The 22,643-nt window shown below is 39.7% G+C and overlaps 1 protein-coding gene across 14 annotated transcripts in view; it reads right to left on the bottom strand.

Annotated features, from left to right (window-relative positions):
- Positions 1-1,258: 1,258 nt before the first annotated feature.
- Positions 1,259-22,643, bottom strand: part of mtmr4 (myotubularin related protein 4) — a 62,832-nt gene continuing 41,447 nt past the window's right edge. For 13 of the 14 annotated variants that reach the window (XM_046838960.1, XM_046838971.1, XM_046838963.1 and 10 more), the window contains 17 exons: positions 20,738-20,854; positions 17,882-17,911; positions 16,748-16,830; positions 14,648-14,814; positions 14,244-14,340; positions 12,373-12,486; positions 11,919-12,103; positions 9,732-9,860; positions 8,880-8,991; positions 7,682-7,877; positions 6,927-7,112; positions 6,420-6,590; positions 5,997-6,151; positions 4,587-5,688; positions 4,374-4,484; positions 3,475-3,563; positions 1,259-3,209 (listed from right to left, as the gene is read on the bottom strand). In XM_046838960.1, the coding sequence (XP_046694916.1) occupies positions 3,032-3,209; positions 3,475-3,563; positions 4,374-4,484; positions 4,587-5,688; positions 5,997-6,151; positions 6,420-6,590; positions 6,927-7,112; positions 7,682-7,877; positions 8,880-8,991; positions 9,732-9,860; positions 11,919-12,103; positions 12,373-12,486; positions 14,244-14,340; positions 14,648-14,814; positions 16,748-16,830; positions 17,882-17,911; positions 20,738-20,854 (3,222 nt within the window). In that variant the 3' untranslated portion in view covers positions 1,259-3,031. The remainder of the gene's footprint in view (positions 3,210-3,474; positions 3,564-4,373; positions 4,485-4,586; positions 5,689-5,996; positions 6,152-6,419; positions 6,591-6,926; positions 7,113-7,681; positions 7,878-8,879; positions 8,992-9,731; positions 9,861-11,918; positions 12,104-12,372; positions 12,487-14,243; positions 14,341-14,647; positions 14,815-16,747; positions 16,831-17,881; positions 17,912-20,737; positions 20,855-22,643) is intronic. The other variant, XM_046838961.1, reaches the window with a different exon arrangement.

Here is a 22,643-nt window from a genome sequence, read left to right as displayed (position 1 = left end):
TAAAGTTTGAATGCTCCCACATACACCTGGGTGCCTTCAACTTTGTGGTAACAGTTTGGGGAAGAACCACATAGGCTGGAAATTATATTTTATATTTAGGTATATACATACACACACATTTTATATATATATATATATATATATACACACACACACCCCCATACTCTGAGGGGTGCCAATAATAAGAGTCTCTCAGGTTGAGGTTAGTAATCCATTAACTGCTCATACTTCTGCTTATTTGCTTTTTCATCAGCAGCAACCCTTACAACCTTCTACATTAAATCCGTTGAGTAAACTTACAAGCAACTGGGTAATACAACCTTTGAGACACCAGGACAGGAACCAGGACAGTTTTTTCATCAACTTGAACGGCTGCCACTCTTAATTAAAATAAACAAACATGTAAGTGCAGATGCAGTGAAGTTTTTTGAGATGATGCTCATTTATTATGTGCACTGTGATTTCTTGGTTGCAGGCATTTTTCTGTCTCCTTTTGACTTCCAGAGTGAGGGATTAAAAAAGAGCCATTGTGAGGGAACTGTTTATAACTGTTACAGTATAAATAAAAAGAGGAACTTGTTTTATAGATGTTCCACATTAAACACAGTGAATATTGATGCATGTGATTATAACTTTCTTTCGGCTTCTCCCATCAGAGGTCGCCACAGCGGATCATCCGCATGTTTGATTTGGCACGTTTTTACGCTGGATGCCCTTCCTAACGCAACCCTCCCCATTTATCCGGGCTTGGGACCGGCACTAAGAGTGGCTGGGGTTGGTTCCCTGACCGGGGATCAAACCCGGGCTGCAGCGGTGAGAGCACCGCATCCTAACCACTAGACCACCAGGCGACCTAAATAATATAACTGAATATATGATCTGAATTTTATCCTGACGCAAAAAAAAGTTTACTAATTGTAGCTGTCTATAATATTACAAAGCAGCCCTGCTGAATTCTCAGTTTTCTGTCAGTCTGTCAAATATTTCAAAATGTGCCAGGCTTTACTCCTTTTACACACAAAAAATAATAATAAATAATGGAACGATTGTTCACAGCTAATATTGTTCAACAATGTAGCTTTATCTAAAAAGTAAAATAAATCAAATTTAAAAAAATCTAAATTAGCATTATACACATCACTGTGGTGAATGAAGAAAAAAAAAACATTTTATAGACACATACTGCAATTCAAACACTATATATAAACACTTTACCTTGTTTTTCAACCAGTACAAAGAAAAAGAAAGAGTCAGCTGATCCCAAAGACATTCTTTTTATTTGTCCAATGGGATTTGACTTGTACAGTGCAATTCTTTACAACATTTACTAAGTGACGATTTCCAGCCACTAGTACGGATAACTATATATATTACAGTGGGTTTGGTTTTTTCTTTTTTTTCTAAATCATCAGTGTTCCTTCATCATCAAAAGACCTAAATCGTTAGGCTTAGCAGAACCTCGGAAAATACTCACTTGCTAAGTGTTCGTACCATTACACGTGTTTAGTCGTTACTGATAAGTGACATGGTGCATTCCAAGAGAGAAGGAACAGAAAAAATAACAAAACAAAAAAAACAAAACCCAAATGAAAATAAATGGCACTAGTATTTTAAGGAACACAATAAAACAATATGTACAGCTAGGAACCATTTCTGATAGAAAAATGAAAAAGAAAAAAAAAAGGTTAGCTTTTTTTTCATTTGAGGGTTTATGTAATGTTAATCTGCACGTTCCAATTTATACATAAAATGAAATTGTACTCGGGTCTGAACAATTCACAGGTTTGGATATTCGCTCGAATCCTTCGTAACACCCCAAAATCATTCTCTCCCTGCGTTCAACACTGTTTTTAAGGTGTAAGGTTATAGGTAGTTTCAACAGAATTGTAATTCACGCCACAGGCAACAATGCAGAGGGCTTACAGACTGCAAACTCAAATTAATTTATTACATTAAATTGTTGTTATATCAAATTGTGATCGAAATCTGGATTCCCCTCACATGGCCAAGAGCATGTTGAGAACAGTATTGCAACGAGAGAAAAAGTACAACATTGCTACAGCATCCTTTAGCATCCAGACTGTTCCTCCATTAAAAAGCAGAAACAAGCGAGCACATGACCCGTCGCGTGGATCGTGTTCATTTGTCTCCCTCTTCAGTAGAGAAGCTCATTCACGCATTTATAACTGGCCTCGTATCATATTCAAATGGCAACATCCAGCAACATCTCTTCAGTAACTTCCCTCAGAAATACACACACAAAATAAAAAAGATAAAGAAAAAAAAAAAGACAAACACTACATTCAAGTTCAGACCACAGAGTAAACAAACCGCATCTTTTCTCCCTTTCACCCTCGGTTTGGTCTTGGATTTCCCTCAGATTTACAACAGCTTAGAGTGCACAAAATAATGATCCAAAATAAGATTTTCTTTTAAATACTGTAGCAGCAGCATCATCATTTAAACGGCGAGCCTCTGTGTTTAGCACAAAAACTTTGGAGTAACTGGCTTCAAGGGCAGACGGGAGATTGTCCTCTAATGTACGTTTATATTTGTGGATGTATTTGTTATGGAGTTCAAGAGGGTTAAATCTGTGCGTCCATACCATGTCACACATTTCTACAGTTATGGATATAATGTGAATTCTTTTTGAGATGAAAAAAAAAAAAAAAAAAAAAAAAAAAAAACGGCTTTTCACATCAGGGTCACTTTAGCCACAGTGTCCCCTGGTGGTAGCCATCAGCTTTTCTCCCTTGACTAGAAAGGAGATAAATTAGTTCCGACTCCTCGGTGTTGTAAGAAGAAAAACTTCCACCTTTTAATCTCATTCAAGCTTTATTCAGTCATCAATTCGTTCCCTGACTCCAGTCCAGTTTTTGCTTGCGAACGAAGCGATTCAGCTCACACCAACCCTTGAATCCTCACTAACCAGCGTGGGTGTTGCATCTCTGCCAAAAACAGCAGGCGACTCTCATGGCACCTACGTAAGGGGGCCTGGGAAGCCCACGGGGTGGGAAACTGATTAGCACGCTCAGCTCGAGGCTGTGGCGATGGGCTTTTTCAGCTGCTGTGAGCGCAATTCCCGCGTTCGGCTCTCCAGCAGCAGGTCGTAGCACGAGTTACACACCAGCTCTGGATCGTAAAGCTGCTGATCGGGGATGGGCAGCTTCAGGTGGCAGCAGTCTTTACAGAACACGTTTCCACAGTTTCTGAGAAAACAGATGCACAGTTACTGTTAATTTAAATTTTACCTTTATTACAATCAACTAAAAGTCCTCAAAAATATATAATAAAACGATGCTGTTCACCAAAATCACAACCCTTTTTTTCCCCTCTCCACTCCAAGGTTTATTTAGGTGTGTCCAAACTTTAGGTGTGTATTTAAGATGTAATTATCACCATTATTCTCATGCTGTTCCACTGTCGCACGTCAATTAAAAACGGCGTGGTGCATTTCGGTTTAGACGTTCATACCTGCAGTGATGGCGTCTCTTAGCTATCCAGAACTCGCTATCACAGTTGAAGCAATGTGAGGCCATATGGTCAGGAACCCATCTAGTAACCTGTGTAAGGTTTAGGAAGAGATTGGGGCTCAGATTTCACATCCTAATAAAAGCATTTGAACTGCTGAACTTACGCAATAACAGGTTTGTATAACTAAAATGACACTCTTTGAATCTGACATATGTGCCCATACAACACGGCCATTATCCATCATTTTCATGAACGACCTTTTACCCTATGAGGTGGTATCAAAGTTTTGAGACTAGTTTTGTAACACGCCAACAGGAGGCAGCACAAGGCTGAGCGCATAGTCACAGGAAGCACCGACCTTTATAATTCAGTGTGCTAAAATTCATCGTGTTGTGTAAATAGGAAGCTGTGCAACTGGTGCAATTCTGAGCATGTGCGCGACCTGTCGCTGAGCTCTCCTCGCACGTGAGTTTCTCGACGAACACAACATGATCTCATTTCCGCACTCAGCCAGATTTGAACATGAAGATCCGGCTTGACACGCTTCGGGACATATTCCAGAAGTGGCAGGAACACTGTATTGCTGTGCAATGGGACTTTTTTTTTTAGGTGATAGTGTGTAAATGTAGATAATTGAAGTACTGTCTTGTAAACAGGGAGTGTCTCGAAACTCGTTGATACCACCTCGTATTCTTTCTTGATCTCACTAATGCTCTGCGATCATAAGATTTTTTTCTTTGCTTCTTTTCCACCATTTCCAAGCACTAATCACATTCCGATTCTTCCCAAAATGTGTGCTCTGCCCAATGCTAGAGAACATGCACCGCCAGTCACCGAATAAACTGGCATTAGGAAATATCAGTGATTGTTATTTCCCCCCTTCCCCCATAGATTTTCACCTCTGTATCTTTTCTCTCTACACGATCCCAGCTGCCTTCACTGAGGCGGTCCTCGCTGTGGGCCGATAGAGAGTCCTCTTCATCGCCATCATCTGACTCTCGGAGACATGTCTGCAATGAAACAAGAAGATGGGAGACGTTAGCGCATTAGTGATTTAAACATCATTAGCGAAAATCCTTCTTCTCGCAAGTCACTGGGGCAATCAAACTCACAATATCATCCTCATAGTAGATGTCTGGCTCGGATGGTGGCGAGCTGTGTGGTCTGCTCTCCAGTTTCATCTGCAGCTGCTTAACCTGCCGCCGCAGCACCTCCACCTCCTGCTTGTAGCTTGCCTCGATCTGGCGCAGACGTTGTTGCACGGCATCCAGCGGCACCGGCAGGCCGTCGTCGTCAACGCAGTGTGCCGCTGACGGAATCTGCCGTAACGATGGCCCCAGAGCTGAGGAAAAGGCCGAAGAAGTGCAGAGTGTGGTGTTTTTCACTGCTGACATCCAGCCGGGTTGGACTGGACTACTCAGATTTCGCGGAGTCTCTCTGTACCCTCCGCCGGTGCAACCAGACCCGACACGAAGAAGTTTCTTAACACTCTGAGCCCACTTTTCATCACTTGTGGCCAGGACTGAGACTTTTCCATTGTTGACCTTCTGAACAGAATGCAACTCGGCCGTGGTGCCATACTCATCCTTTATGGTTTCTGTAGACTCCTCTAACTGGACAAGAGTAGTGAGTTTTTTGATCTCTAAAAGCTCTGCAGCAGAAGGTGAAGGAAAGCCAAGTGTCTCAGTGGTGCTCTCTTCCTTCTCTGTGCCATTTGAGAGCGGAACATTAGGAGGATCTTCAGTAGTAGTGAATGTGCAGGTAGCATTAACAGTCCTAGCGTGCACTTCCTGTGGTAATGGTGGGAGGGTAGGGCTGGCGATTTGATGCAAAGTTTGGTGCAAAATGGGTGTGCCTTGTGACAGGGGTGAAACCGAATCCAAGGTTAAGGGATGGTTCAAGGATGGCAAAGGCTGTGTAGTGAGACAGGGTTCTGGCATGATATTCACACAGCTGTCCTGATCAGACTTTGGAGAGGGTGAGGGAGGTGTCTCTTCACATGTACCTACTTCCTCATCCGCACTACACAATTTGGTTTCAGAGGCAAACTCTAGGTTTTCGGTGAAACTGCCACCTTGGCCAATCATTGGCTCCAGAGGAGGCCGTCCCTCTTGGCAGTGCTTGTTGAGGTTGGGATCGCTGGAGGTGCGTGTGAGAGCGACGCCGTTTTCGAAAGGGCACATCAGGTTGTCCATGGAACGTGTCTTAGGAAGCCTGTATTAAAATAGCATTAGGTTAAACTGAATGTGAAGTGCTGATGTAACGTAAAAACATTGTGTTCAATCGATCCATATCCGGCGTATTATATTTACAATCGTGAATTTAATCCATGAAATAATTATCAAGTAATTTAAGGTTTACTTTAACAATAATGCACATTCTGTTTTACTTGCCTAGCTCGTGACAATTTCTTTTGCTATGCTACCCTAGCTTTCCAGAAGAGGGCATCATCATCTCAAAATCTGCATCCTGTTTCAGTTTTTTGATCAGCATAAAACACCACGAGTGACTGTTCTACTGACCTGTCGAGTGAGCGCGAGGTGAGCTCCTCTCCCTGGGACGAGGGGCTCAGGAAGATTTCCATAGTGTCCTCTGCTGCCGTGCATGGGGACGATGTGGGCAGGTACACAGCAGTCCATAACTGCAATGCCCGCGTGTGGCACACTGGCTGCAAGACCTGGTGTAGCGGTAAGAGGTATGAAAAAAAGATTAATCTATAGCCCAAGAGACGTTTTTTTGCAGACATGTCCAGACCCACACATGCTTCATTAACATCCTATTAATAACGCTGTATAATTGCAGATAATCTGGAACGTGTTAGTCAATAGATCGCAGCAAAGCCATTACTCAAAAAAAAAAAAAAAAAAAAAAAAAGTGGGCAATAAATCAACACAACACTGAATGTTCTTGTTAAATAGCTTGTTAAATGCTTCTTTCATGATTACCATATCATGGCAGGGGATGTAGAGGAAGTTTTGAAAGTTCTTGTTGCCGGCACGGAGCAGCGACCAGACAGAGCACGTCCGTTTGTAGACGTTTCGCGATTCTCGTTCTCGGGCATTATTGCACAGGAATGTTCCATATAGACACGAGTATGTGTGCTGCACCAGCTTGACCTGAAACGCACAAAATCCTCATTAATCCTGGTTAAGGGTTTGCATCGAAACATTTTTTCGTTTGTTTGTTTGAGATCATCATTTGCACAACACAGTGATATTTATATGATCTGATTTACATTTGGTGAATGGAAGAAAAAAGAAGAAAACTGAAAAAACAGCTAGGTAAATAATAAAATACTAGGATTAGAGATGAGGAAAAATAACGAACATGTAAATAAATGGCCAGCGTATACCTTTTGGTATAAAAAGCATAAAAAGCAGCCAAGGATCGATTGGAATACAGTGAGGGAACAAAATGGCTAAAATGATTGCATGGCTGCACAGAACACGCACCAGAAAGGCCTCTGTGAACTCAAACAGGCAGGGAAACTGTTTTAAGAGCTGATGGACACAGTCAAGCCACTGCAGGAAGACCGGGCACTGCTCGTTCACATCCTCGGCGTTCTCGCCATGACCGCAGCGGTCTGCAAACTTATGGCCGAAATCTAGCCACTCGGTTTCCACCAGCACCTGGAAACCCTGTCGAGATTAGAGAAACATGGTCATTTAATAACTAATATTTATACCGTTCCTTAATAGCATTACTGTTATTAAAAAATGTGGCAAAATGGACAAAAAACGCAGAAACACCGTGACGAGAAATATCTCGAATTTGCATTTTCTAAGAGAGAAAAAATAGAACATTGTTCATTCCTGTTTTAAACTTAAATGCGTTAGAACATTGTATTTCATATCGTTAAACTTTATATATAGATTTGAGACTTCAAACTAATTTTCTCTAAGATTTTTCGTCATGTTTATCTGCAACATGCCGTCTCAACCACTGGAAGGCAACATAAGAGAGGAGAGAAAAAGAAAGTCTCTTCTCGGGTGCTGGATTTCATCCAAATTTGAAGGAAGCATTGCAAAACTTCATTTGAAAACATTTTTGTTTATCCTCATGTACTGTGAGCTTAGCGCATATTACATAGTTTACTGTATTGTGCTGCACTCGTTTTTATTCTCTTGTCGAATTTGCGATTTAAGTGCATTAGAAAGTATCCTGCACTCTGGATTTTATTCCTCTGTATTTAAACATTATTTCATACCTCAATGGTTCTGTAGTAGGGGTCAAGCAGGACCTTGGCAAGAGCCACAATTTGAGGTGTGCGGTCCCAGCCGTCAGAGCAGTGTACCAGCACTGGACGTCCATCCCTTTCCACGGCAGAACTCACCAGAGTAGCTGCCTTCAGCATGACGGACAGGTGCTGCAACCAGCGTGTGCTCTCTAGGGCAGAGAGCCAACTGGGGACAGGAAGTAGCACACCGATCATTAGCATTCGTTCATATTAAAACAGGGGTCAAATGTATGAGTGCGCAAACAGTCAATCTATCCAGTTCTTACTGAATTCAGAAAAGCAATAAACATTATGAACAACTGATTAGGACCAGTTCCTATTACTGAAATTCAGATGCAAATGAATCTGAATATCCAGAAAATCTAAACTAGTTAATTCAAGACCAGTCAGTGAGTGCAATACATGATTGCATATTTTTATTATTATGAATGTGCATGTGTATTATTTAATATCTGTTCATCTCTAAATGGCCACCGTCGAAAACTAAAATAAATGATTACATTGAACTGTGTGTTATTCTTCTTACTGTTGAGTCTTCTATAAATAAATTAAATAGAAATCTTGTATCATAATCCTGTATCTAATAATATGCATATTATTTGAGCGAATATGATAGAAATAGAAATATGTGACTGTAACCTTTTGTTAAAATGTTACTAGCTGCAGAGTATGCTGCATGAGTTTGCTGTCTAATATGAGTGCATCAGCATCTCTCAGCCCAATTTAGACTTGACCCATTTAATCTGAACCATCCCACAAATGGAAAACACACTGAACAAAAGCTGGAATCAAATCTAAATATTGCCTGTTGGGAAATCTTCTTATTTGCTCTCAACCACAGATACCATGTTTTTAGTCTATCAATACTGTTTAAAAAGGACATGGAAACTGTAATTTTAGTCATAATACACAGAAAGGAGATCAAAATACCTCTGTGCCTAAATGTTTATGGGTTTCCTTTGTGTCATTTTTATTAGCAAACCGCAATAGAGATAAATATGGTGTACAAACAGCTTAAGGTTGAATTCTATAATATTTGTAATAATCATTTGCCAACCATTAGAAAAATCTAAGAAAATAATCTATTGGCTGTGATGGAAAGTTTCGATTTTTAACATACTGGTAAGTGGTGAAAGGAAAGCTAGTATGATCAGCACTGTGTACTCACTTGCCAGGATCAGGGATTTGACTGCACACAGCTCTCAGAGACTGGAAACTGTTCCTGATGGAGTGGATATTAGCCATGCCCATAAACATCACCTCACAGTTTGGGTAGTACTCTACAAACACACACACACAACATTTAAATAGACATGAGGAAACAAATTGTTGAAGTCAGAGCTTGAATGGGGAGACTAAACACCTTTCTGAAAACAATGGCGATTTGTAATTATTCATGTACAAATTAAAAAAAGTTCTGGTTGTGGTAGTAAGCAGAGATGCAACAACCCAATCTCTGGTGTCAGGACTGAACAATTACTGACCCAATCAGTAATCGGTGAAATCGCAATCCGAATGTTGTTTCGGATCAGTAGATGTTTGAGGCAGTTGAGCTAGAAATGCAAGTCAGCTGAAACTCGGCAGAGAGGACTTTAATTTAGGGCTTTCAAATAAGAGATTAATTATATTTCTACATTTATAGTCAATGGAAAGCAGATGAACAGGTAAAGCAACATGGGGCAGAGCAGCAGTAGGTGGTAAGGCGGCAGGTTTAACGCAGTAATTTAGTAGCCCAAATGTTTCCCTATGGTAATGCTGAGAGAGGCAAAGCAAAAGAACAATTGGTAGCCACTCTTGTAGTCTCTTTAGACCAAACTTTCAAAGCGACCTGCCTGACATGTTCTTCTTGTGCTAAAATTAGACCAGCTAAAAAGAAACCACTGGATTTGTCATATACCATGTTTTCACAGCATGGCAGCTAATAACTCACAGCACAGCTGTGCACCAACATGTCTCCACCCAGGAGGTGTCCCCTGTGTGGACTTCACACACACGTGTGTGTGTGTAGACTTCTGCTTACCTTCACACTCACAGCCACCCCCCTTGGCACGATTGGCCACTGCGGCAGTGTAAGATCGCGCATCCAGGATCAGCAGCTTCTGTGGTGCAGTGCTAGAATCAGGACCTGAACCCACCGCCAGGGAGGAGTCTGAGAGACACAGACACAGGAAAGAAATAAGTGAGCTGCTGCAGAAGACCTGCTTTGTGCTGTGACCTCACTGGGTGACAAAACATTTTAATGTATAGTAAGAGACTCTGGAAAAGCCTCTGGTAGTCACATCAACTAGCAAACCAGAGTCTGCAGCTGGTCTACACAAATAATAAAAAAAAATTAATAAAAAAAGAGAAAGAGCTTTACAACCACTAAGGACTAAGATATTAATGTTTTAAGGCATCATTTTATCACAAGGAGTTTGTTATTAAATAAACACGCACTAAGGATTGATTGAAAAATTACATAACCTTAAGGTCTATAAGTAGCTGAATATTTTATATTTTAATTGAAATTTAATTGGAAAGGAATACCGATACGTTTTTATTTAATGAAGTCTGAGTGTGGAAGAGGAAAGAAACTCTAGTGTGTGTGTGTGTGTGTCAAAAACAACAAAGATGACCCTTCCAATGAGACTCCCCAAATTTCCCGGCCACCACTTTCTCAACAGGGTCAGAAACAAAAGAGCCGTTTCAAATTCGCTCACTAGCATCCGCTCCAACTGGAACTCATTTGTCTTCAGTTCCCCAAAAAAAACCCTTGTGTGTGCATTCTTGTGTAACTAATTACAAATGGCTCCTCACCAAACAGCTATTCTTTCCTGAATAATCTATATTATATCGTCATCTGAGGGAACTGGAACCATTAAGCAAATTAATTGGCACGGGTGCTGCAGTTTAATTGCAGTTCAAATGCAGAATTGGTTGCACTTAAAAAAAAAATATGATCCTTGGCTTTCATCACCAATTAATTTACAATCAGTGAAAGAACAATGAACAAAAAAAATGACAGAACACATTTATTTAAATGTGGAAAATTTCCATCTGAAAGTGGGATGAATGGAGGGAGCAACTGTATTATTAAAAAGGATTTCATCTATAGAATAATCACAAAAGGTCTATAGCAATGGTCTTCAACGTTTTTCAGGTCAAGGACCCCCTTTAGTAAAAGACACATGGGGCAGGGACCCCCTGATAAAAAAAAAAAAAAAAAAAAGTGTCAAATTTAACCACTGAAATTTATAAGAACCAATCATAATTATGCTAGTTATATTATGGTAAGATAATTAGAACCATGTTGTTATTGAACATGCATCATGTCTGTACATTTTCATATATTTTTCCATCTTTCAAAATTATTTATGCATTATTTATCAACTTAAGTTATTAATAACTTATTTATTAAGCTGTTCACAGTTGTCTTTCTTTTTAATAGATTTACAGTTTCATACATTTTCCTTTTACTATTAGGTGGACAATTATACATTTACATGAACTTCAGCTTTAATTTTAATAGAACTTTTTTAATTTTAATGATTTTAATACTTTATAAATTAAATTTTTTTTATTTTTGATGTTTTTACCAAAGTAAAAAAAAAATTAAAAAAAATTGTGATTCGACATTACTTAGTGGAACCCTGCAGTACCGCCTTGGAGCCCCTAGGGGTCGCAAACCCGCGGTTGAAGACCCAAGGTCTATAATATAATCAAATTCTGGTTTACCTCACTGTAACTTATATTGACCCAGACCAGCCTGTTATTTTTGGGACAAGGATAATGAATAATGGATAATGCATGGTACTTTATGGATACAAATCTCAAGGCCCCTCCAGGTAATCTATTTAGTTCAATTTCTATTCCAGGTGCCACAATGTGATTATAAATCAATTCTTTATACACCAGGATTTTTCTTTTTTTGCCTACATTATGTTTGATTGATGGCCAATTTGTGCTTCATACAATGTTTTCCTCAATCATATAAAAGATTTGACTCATTTCTATTTAAAGTTACACTGACAAACAAGAAAAACCCGACATTTCGAAAACAACCCAAACGTGAAAGTCGGAAATATTACAAAGAAACCACGTCACTTGCTTGTTCTAATGAACACAAATGGCTGTCTATGTAGGGAAATTGCACCCTGCTTAGACTCCATAATGTTTGTAGGGGTACGTGTATCAAATTATTCCTGATGTGAGTAGAGGAACGCGTTACCGAAGTCACAGTCAGAAGAGTCCGCCCCGTCCACCCGTGTCCTGCAGGATGCTCTGGGTCCTGAATCCAACCCGCATGCTTTGGCGATGGATGTGACCAGGTATTCGTCCTCCGTGTTCCTCCAGCCCCACCAGCTGATCTCAGGCTGACTGCAGCGTGCTATAACTGCACCATTCTTCTGGTGCCTGAGACAGAAACAGCCAGAATTAAGCTTAGAAATGACACCAAATTTAACAACAATCGTCTCCAAGCTTTACGTTATAGAAATTATAGGAAGAGACTACAGAAAGTGTTATTTTCTCCAAAGCAAGTGGTATAAAATATTAATTTGTTATTTATTTAACTACTTAGACTATGATTCATTTAATGTATTTAAAAAAAAAATATGGGTCAGAAAAAGTTCATTATAATGATGCGCTAATGGCACAATGTATACTATTGCCATGTGCCTCACCTGTACACCACTACAGGAATTCTCTTCCAGGACCTGAAAGAGGCCACACTTTCCAGTTCTTTATCTGTGATCCACACTGGCACGAGTAGCTTCTGAGGATAACTGGAGCACAGTCTGAATGGGTCAAGAAAGGAAACGAGAAATGAGGAGATATTTGAGAAGGAAAATCCTGAAGCAATCACATTCATAGCCCTATAGATTTATATTTTCATTTATTCATTTGTGACGCTTTTGACCGAAGTGATTTACAGTCGAGGAATACAACAAGCTGATCATCATAAGATGCACATCATAAACATGATTAGTGCCCGTAAGATGTGCTTCCTCTTATAAGAGCCAAACCTCCACATCATTTATAACTGCTGCATCGCACAGCCGCATGCATGAGCTTTATAATATAAACTGACAGGAGAGAATGAGAGAGAATATGACATCTATTCAGAAAGCAAAACCAATTTCACTTTGTTCTTGGATAAGGATGGCTGTGGCTTCATTGAGATTTGAGCTCAAAGTTTCTTAAATACAGGGTTTTTTCTGCAGTGGCACTCGAAAGCCCCGAAATCATACTGATTTAGATTTATTATGTGTTGTATATCACTGGCAGTATTCGAGCATCTCCTTCCTTTACATGTACCTTATGAGCAATTGCCAAAGGCCACAATGTTTCCTTTCAAAACATCACATGAAAACTCAAATACAACGTTTCTGGGTGAATGTCAAATTCTGTACTTGACCACTGACAAAGAGAAACTTGTGGTTGTGTGTTCGCTCTCGCTGACGTAGACTGGGCTTGTGGTAGAAAGTGCTGGAGAGTTTACAGGAACAGCACCAATTCCATTCATTTAGATTGATGCCAACAGTTACTTCACTCTCCAAAACAAACCAAAAAGTATTCAGTCTACGATCAGGTTGATTTGCTAATTCCCACAAGGGGGTTCAGAAACGTAGAAATGCACACGCATCTTCCCAGACATGGAAGAGGTTAACATGTGAGAAAAACAACACCCACAGTGCACACAAACACACACACACACACACACACACCGACACGCAGTCTTCCTCTGGTTGTGGTGTGCTGCTGACTCACTGATCTCAGCAGGTCCTTGCCTGCTTTAATTATCCATCGCTATGGTGCTTCACTACAGAAATCACACACACACACACACACACACACACACACACCCACACACACCCTGACTGTTCATTCCATTCTGAATGATTATCTTTTATTTCACGCCATCGCTTATGGGGGATGTGGCTGCACCCCAGCTGATACACACACACACACACACACACACACACACACACACACACACACACACACACACACACACACACACACACACACACACACACACACACCACGTGAGCTGCTAGAAGTCTAGGCTCCGTGTGGCTTTCCTCCATACTGTTTGTGTATACTCTGTATACGCATAATAGGAGTGTGTCCTTCAAATGCCTGAAAGAGGCAGAAAATGTATTCCAAGCACAATTATCTTATTATGACACACACACACACACACACACACACACACACACACACACACACACACACACTCGCGCATCTCCAGTTTACTCTCGCCTGAAAGCCAATATGTTTACAGACACTGACGGATTAAAAGGAAAAAAAAGAAAGGAGGAAACATTGCCTTATGGGTTGAGGTGGATTTTACAATATATAAGCGCGTTCACTCATTTACCACAATCCAGAGTTTTCTTTTTTTAAATTCAAAAATGTAATTGAATTCACTTCCAGCAATTTAAAAATCATCCGTGATATTTTAGACTCGTGTATCGTGAGATACATTATCGCAATAACGATATTTTCTGTCGTCATGCTGTGCACCCCGACTGAAGCCTGCGGATCTTACTTGTAGTTGCTGTTGATTTCGGAAATTCTCCAGGCGTTCTGCGTGTCAAAGTCCATTCTCCTCACCTCCATCTCCATCCTGTGACGGACATGATCACCTGACACGGGAAAGACAAAAGTAAAGATGGATGCAAAGAAAAAGGAAAAAAAAAGAGGAGAAAGGAAGGAAATATACAGTCAGGAAAAAGTAAGGCATAAAAGAAAAGCAAAAAAGCAAAATAAAGACAAAAATATTATGAGCAAGAATAATAGACAAAATTAAAGAAGAAAAAAAGGAATGTAAAGCAGTTCAACCATGAATTTGTCTATAGTCTAATCACATGTAGAATTAAGGGATGGGCCTATATATTGTGTAAACGTTTTGTGTATGTGTGTGTGTGTGTGTGTGTGTGTGTGTGTGTGTACCTGGTCTGCAGAGACTTAAGTGCTGGTCTTCATCATTGGCACAACCCCCAAGGCTCCATGCGTGGTAGGCCAGAGCAAACAGATCTTCCAGGCGAGATGGGTGAGCTATAGCTCGATTTAGCCTCTTCAGCCACTCTTGACACTGTTTAAACGTGGAGAAGTGACACCTGACAAAACACACACACACACACACACACAATCAAAACTTCAATACATTACATAGTCTAAAACCGCCTGAAAAAATCTCATTCAGGAGAATCAGAAATAAAGAACCCACTGTACAGAATCGAATTCCCTTAAGTATTTCAATTACTCTAATCATCTCTAATATATAAATAATCATCTACATATTTCGTTTTGTACGGTTTTGTTTCGTGTGCCGTGTTACTCCAGTTTTCTCTCTTTGCTGTGTGCATGCAGCAGGTCAGATCTTACTGGTCTGTTATAAAAACGAAGCAATACTGATGTAGAACACTCACTGTGTCAGTCCTCCTGGGTAATAACGTGAAGTGATGTGTAATAACTGAACATAACAGCAGAGGATACAGTGCTCTAATCCAGAACATGAGTTAGGATTTAGATTGAGGCTTATTTAAGATACAGAATGTGAACACTACGGTTGATTAGAGGTAGTTTTTCCCCCCTGTTCTCTTTTATCCAGTGCCTGCGTTCATACTGCACAGTTATAAATATTTCCGACAAACAAATCGCGTTCTGAAACCCTTGGATTTATTATAAATCCTAATGATCTAAGATTATCGGACAAAATTGCTGCCACATGTGTCCTGCAGTTTTTTGGTAATTCTAATATAAAGAGTAGGAGCCGTGTAGGAAGATGTGACGTGATATTAGAATCAGACACAACAAACTACAGCTGCATCTCAGACTGCTTATTTTAGACAAGTCATATGTTTTGCTACAAAATAGTTTACAAAACAGCTAACAGAGGTTGTGAGCAACTGTATGAAAGCCACACCACATGTTTTCTCAAAGTACTGGATTGGCAAAGGTCAACCCCGAAAAACACAAGACTTTCATTTCCTGAAAGTGAAAAATCAGATGTTGTAAATAACTTGCCACCGTTTGTTTAAAGATTTTCCAATGATCATAAGCAACTGGATCATGTGACTGACTGGTATTACTTGTTGCCAAGTGTGCACTGCTAGATAGATTAAAAAAAACCAAAAAAAAAAACCACATAATACCTTTAAATATCTACTCCTGGTTTGAGCGCTAGGTTTGACAGGTGAAAACTGCATTTAAAGGTTAAAGGGGCTTTTTACTTGTCACATGTACATTAAAAACACAGTGAAATTTTTCCTTCGCATATCCCAGCCATGTTAGGAAGCTGTAGTCAGCCATCATACAGTGCCCCTGGAGCACAGAGGGTTTACGGCAATGTTCAAGAACCTAAGTTAAACCCCTGACCTTCCGATCAGTAAGCCAGAGCTTTAAACACTGAGCTACCACGTCCCCATGTTAAAAAAAAAAACAAACAAAAAAAACCCGGATAAACAAACATAGTATAGAATTGGCATTGGACTTGAAAAACCGAAGACTGTGAGTTTAAAACCCAGCCACATCCAGCTGCCTCTCCTGGGGCCCCTGAGCATGACCCCTAACCCCATAGCTGCTCAGCTGTATGCATTAGATAAATGTAAGTTGCGCTGGATGAGGGTGTCTATCAAATGATGTTAAATGTTAAAGTAATGTAAAATCTATTTTTCAACTTAACAGTGAAGAGAGTTTTAATGTGCACAATGATCCTGACTGCAACTTTGCAAACGTATGCAAAGTCACACCCATCTCTGATCCAATGATTTGTAATTCCTACGTAAGCAGTGTACAGGAAGTGCAGCATGCGGCTATTTATGTGAGAAACTTCAAAACCTATAATTGACATGGTTTTGGTACATTTTAAGTTTGGAGATTTGTGCTTATATTTGGTTGCGTGTGTGGTACACATGAGTTTAAGCAGAATTCTGCATAAATGAGATTTCAAACACAAAACCGTGTGTGTGTGTGTGTGTGTGTGTGTGTGTGTGTGCGTGCGCGTGTGTGTGCGCGTGTGTGTGCGCGTGTGTGTGCACGCATGCATACCTCACTACTTTGGAGTCCTTACAGATGATGTGCAGCTGGAACATATCTCTGCTTTCCACACCTTCAATCAGCCTGAGAGGCACCTACAACAAAACAAAGCAGAATGTTAATGAAATAAGCAGACGGGGCGAGAAAAAAAAACTTTCTATAACAGCAACTTTTAGAGGAAATGTACAGAGGCTGCTTTTGAATGAAAGAAACATGTTAATCAAATCCTGTCCTGTGTCCTGTCCTTGGTTTCCAGACATCAGCTAGAAACACTGGTCCACTGAACTACTGAAAGTCTTCTATTTCGGTTGTTTTTGAGTGCGTTTCAAAATCAAGTGATTAATGTAGAAAGAGTTATGAGCTGGGATTTCCTGTGGTCAGTGAAAGCCTAAATGGCACCAAGCAGCCTCGGTCCACTCAGCTTCCTGCTGAAATTACACTGGGTCCAGACAGCAATGTGGAATATATTGTTAGATACGGGGCAAATAGCAAAGTTTAAATAAATAAATAAATAAAACCCTGGAAGCCTTATTTTATTGATTTTTAAATGAATCATTTGATTTTAATGTACAGCCGTTCAGTAAATACCTGTGTTCTTCAAATGTGCTATAAAAATAAAAGTGTAAAAAAAGAAAATAATAACCCCAAGGAAGTTGTTTTTTGTCCCACGAACTAAACTTCAAAAGTGTATCTGCCTGCACACTAAACCAAATTCAGTCAATATACTCAAAAAAAACCTGCGAGTTCTAGACAGTTACTACATTTACTACTGCAGACTAATAAAATTAAGGTTCCCACTGATTTTACTCCAACAAAAATGTGGGGGTTCTGATCGATTTCACACAAACAGAACCTTGGCGATTAACACCAAAAGAACTTTGAGAACAAACGATTATAATTACAAGAATATTATCTTCTTGTCAACACGTAAACAAATGGAGGTGAACAGAATGTGCTAATCTAGGAAGAGGCTACACTTTTTAAAACTAATGAACAGGGCTATGAAAAAAAAAAAAGAAAATATACTAAATCAGCACGCTGCCTCTTATTTTATACAGCCTCTGAATTAAAAAAGTGGGAGAGAAGATGGACAGAATTGGAACGAAAGAATAAATGAAAATGGGGAGATGAGCGCAAAGTACTCACAGAGATCTCAGTGTCCACGCCTGGGTAGATCTACCACACAGCAGGACACAGACAAAGAGAGGGAGGGAAAAAGGGAGGAAGAAAAAGAAAGAAGGCAGGTGAGAAAATAAAAGAAAAATGGAAGACAAGAGCTGATAAAAAAAAGAGGGAAAAATAAAGAAATGGCTAAGCCAAAAAAAAAAAAACATGCAGTGGTGGGAATGAGTATAAAACCAGTATGAACAAAGAACTAAGAGAGAAGAGTTTATTTTACTCCTGTGGTTCCCTCAAAACTCAGATGGTCAAGTAATTTTCTAGAACAACAGAACCTCACAAGAGCATCAATTGGAGTTTAATTAGAAGATGCACCACATATTACTAAAACGAAGAACTGGCTAGTGTGAAGAGGGCATTTCTTGGAGATGTTTATTCTGCCTAGTATTTGGTAAAACACTCACGATGCTGTTTCTTTACGTTTTCCAGGAAGGGGGGAAAAAATGCAAAAAGTTCCTCTTAAGACCAACAACAATTATATAAAAAACAAAACTGAATTGTTTGCTTTCAAGAGTAATGAAACACTGTACATGCTAATCGAAGAAAATGATCACCTTTGTGGTGTTTATTGTGACACTGCTTTGAGTCAGGCCGCACACCCTTTCACTTCCCACCCTTTCAGTGCTAATTTCCCTACAACGGAACGTCCTGTTTTGTTTAGTCAAACAATGTACTAATTACTGAGGTAAGACCTGATCTATGCGGTCATTCTGTAACTTGTGCACCTGGTAGATTGCGGTATGATTGGCGATAATGTCTAAAAACTATCAAACTGATGTCGTGCTCTGGTGTCGGCAGTGTTACGATGGTCACCGTTCTTGTTTACGTGACTGAATCAGTAAATGAGTGTGTGTGTGGTGTTTATCGCTCCTTCACTGTACAAGAATGCAATTAGTGTCCCTGCTGCTGTTCAACACAGTCTACATGCACAGTTTGTATCGTTTTTTTTTTTATTACGTACATAATTAGTTGCAGGTAATAACGTGTTTATTTAAAGTCCCGACCTTGTTAACGTTTATTTATTTATTCATTTTTAAAAAGCATTTCGGGAATAACGTATGTGGCATGAACTAGGTCCATCTGGCTATGCCTACTTCTTTTGTTCCCTCGGCATTACAGGCGTCGAAAGGCAAAAGTGTATAGACGTGACAGGACGATGGAATAGTATACACGATTCCAAACACACCCAGAGTCCAGTGATGCTAACTGGGTCAAAACAGGATGCTGTCACTCAGATAAAGTCTATCAGACAGAACCTGCCTGCAGGATCATTTTAGGCCAAGCGGACTCTGGTTTTTAAAATGTCTAAAAAAAAATAAATAAATAAAATGGGGATGTGCTGTCGAGGTTGACAGTGAACAGACTGGTCTGGTGCCACTTAATGATTATCGAACTGACTGTCGGCCCCCGGAAGTCACAGTGATGAGCAGAAAAAAAAGAAATAAAACAAAACAAGCACATTTGAGGAGCTCGACAGCCTGCTATGTCTAGAATAGTCTGGGTGATGGTAATCGACACACATCAAAATGATAAATATGCTTGTGTGTCATGTCAAAATGCTCACGAAGCAACAAGTATGGTCTGCATAGCCATTTCCATCAGCAACTTGATAAATTGGATTGTTTATTAGTTTCGGAGCTGGTGAGCTCAGCATGACCTCATTTAACCTCTGGAGAGCCATAAACAAACTTTTAGATCTAAGGCGAAGCAAAATCGGGAAAATTCTTCCCTTTAACTGCCTTTAGATCAGGGGTGCACACACTTTTTCAGCTACTTATAAAATGACCAAGTCAAAATGATCTACCGACTATAAACAAATGCAAAAATAAATATCTATTTTTTTTTATGTCGTGCGATCTACCCACACTACCTTTGCGATCGACCGGTAGATTGCGATCGACGCTGCTTTAGATGAAAGTGTCTACAGGTATCTTCAAGTGAGGTGTAATATTTTGGATAACATAAAAAAAAAAAAACGTATTAATTAAATACATTATTATTACTTCTTAAATGTAAATGTCCCTATTTTAATGTTTGTGTACAGTAGAAAATGGTAATTAATTAATTCAACATCTGCTTGAAGACATTTCTTCGTGGTTTTTTTTTTTTTAAGCTAGCTAACTAAACTGTGACATAACAGCGCATTATTCACAACAGATTCGGTTGTCCTGTTTTTTAGAGGTTGAATATATGATGCAAACCAAACCTCTGATACTGAAATCCTTCTCGCCTCAATAATTGATGCTTGCCAGCAGTTAACCAGCCACCTACCAATCTAAGTGCAAACAGTTTCCAAATTCCATGTATATTCATAGATCCTGTCATTTTTAATGAGGCAAAAAGAGCAGAGCTCTTCCTAAGCCAATTTAGTCAATTCTGGCTATAGTTTTTGCAGGAAAACAGAGAGAACTTGGTATCTGATATCAACAATTGGGGTTTAGAATTCAAGTACTCAAGTACTTGAATTAAAAAAAAAAAAAAGTTATATATATATATATATATATATATCTATCTTTATACCAGCATTTTGTATAATGTATATGAATGTATATGAACTGAGACCTGTACCTACATAATGAAATGTTCTTAACAGTGAAATTTCACTTCAAAGTTATGAAAATGTATGTTCATAGTATGTGTCGTGTTTAATGTACAAAAAACTCCTTTTTTCTCTTCTCAAACAAAAAGCTCCGATCTGCTCCACGAGTAGCAAATACATCAGAGGAACAATCTATCAGTTTGTTTGATGTTTGTATGTGTGTGTGTGTGTGTGTGTGTGTGTGTGTGTGTGTGTGTGTGTGTGTGTAAGTGGGAAGCTCTTACACTGATAATGGAGTCTTTGAACTTAATGTGCAGTCTGTAGTTAGAAATGGCAATGATGGCATCATCAGCATGACCGAGAAACTCCACCCCTTCACCTTGAAGAGCTGGGAAAGGCACCTGCAAAACACATACACAAAAATTTAATTTGTAGTCTGTAACGTTTCAGTGTTAAATGCAATTCGATTTAAATGTCCAACCAAACCTCTTGTCTTTAAATAACACAGGCCTTCAAGTTTCTTTTTTCTTTAATAAAAGAGACTGAAGAGCTGCTTCAACTGGCTTTAAAATAGAAACTATATAAGAAACTAGAGTTGAACTCACTACAATGCAGTGTAGTACATCTGCTTTCCTAAGTGGAAAAGTCTCAAAAGAAATATGACAAATCACTTATTCATCCTTAAACCTAAAAAGCCTACACAAATGTGTGGTTGAAGTCACTCTTGCACTGTACACCATGCAGAACCCTGCCAGATTTTCACATTTATAAATCACGAAGAAAAAGGGTGCGTTTTAGGAAAAGAACGCCTACTGCATTTCCACAAAAAAACACGAATTCGAACACAAATCTGACAACTTGTGAATAAAAAAAAAAAAAAGAGGCTCAACAGCCAGTTTCGAAGGGACAAAAACAACTTTTAATAGCCAACAAGCCCAAGTTGCGAAACTCATCAAAACACATTCCATACACACTACAAAGCAAACATTTACATCCTTGCTGTTTGGACACATTTCTCTTTCAGTCTAGTGAATCTGGTGCTTCATTACCCGTTGCGACCCGATGCCATCCTTACCGTCAGCGGTTTATGAGGCTGGTGCCCCGATGGCATCGTCCATCCACAGACTGTGAGTAAACAGGATCCCAAGGCTTTGCCCATGGGGGCCTGTTGGCATGGTCTTAAGCAACCAGGCCTGCTTTTAAACCCCCCTGAACAGTGGAGTGCTTCAGAACTGTGTGTGCAGAACGGGTTACCTCAGAAGCAGAAGGCGGACCGAACAAAGACGCGCTTGTGTGGGGCGTCTGGCTCCGTAAACAGGGGCTTCTGAGAGTTTTGCGACTGAGCTTATAGAGTCTGCGGAACATTCGGTTTGGATCGATTCAAATTCATTTATTTCAACCACCTCTGGACAGATTTAACGTGAAGCCGCACAACAGCGGAAACATGTAACGCGAGTGGAAAGTGCTGTACACGACCCTCCGGCTTTCCGATAGAACTTTTCAATTAGTTCATACTAAACGATGCAGCAATACCTATAGTGGTGGAAACCTTGCTTTGAATTTCTTGAAGAAAACATGAGCACGTGTCCTTCCTTCCTTCAGTGTGTTCATTTTCGCTCTACGTTCGAGCAAATTGTGAGAATCGACAAGACCCCCACTGATATTGTGGTCCACCCTCAAGTTGGCCACCCAGTCAAGTAGCTGTGATACGTTCCAACAATAAGCTTTGTGTGCAGAAGCCAACCAAAGACAACTTTCAGGGTTTGTGGAAATGTGATTCTGCACAATATGGTTGGGTACAAAAGGTTTATGTTTCTCCAATCTATAATATTTCCATCTCCACCCCTATGGTGCTTCATCACAAAATCTGCTTCATCTCAACCTCTACAAAATGTCATCCAGCCTCCCAAACGTATTTATGATTCACTCAGCATGAAACCTTGAGGTAGAATTTTCTGTTGCTCTTATTGTGTACAATTATTTTAATTTGTTTCCCAGAATGCTCCATTTGCTATTAGATGTTATATTATACTAAAGAAAGAAAAACAAAATGGGGCAAACCCTCAGGCAGTGTTTAGCAGACACAAAAAGGAAACACTAACTCAGTTTCACACACACACACACACACACACACACACACACACACACACACACACACACACACACACACACACACGTAGATGCTAGAAG

The sequence above is a fragment of the Silurus meridionalis genome, chromosome 25 (genome assembly GCF_014805685.1).
Source record: "Silurus meridionalis isolate SWU-2019-XX chromosome 25, ASM1480568v1, whole genome shotgun sequence".
Taxonomy (NCBI): domain Eukaryota; kingdom Metazoa; phylum Chordata; class Actinopteri; order Siluriformes; family Siluridae; genus Silurus; species Silurus meridionalis.
Note: the sequence above shows the minus strand (reverse complement) of the source record. Positions and strands in the feature narration are given on the sequence as shown.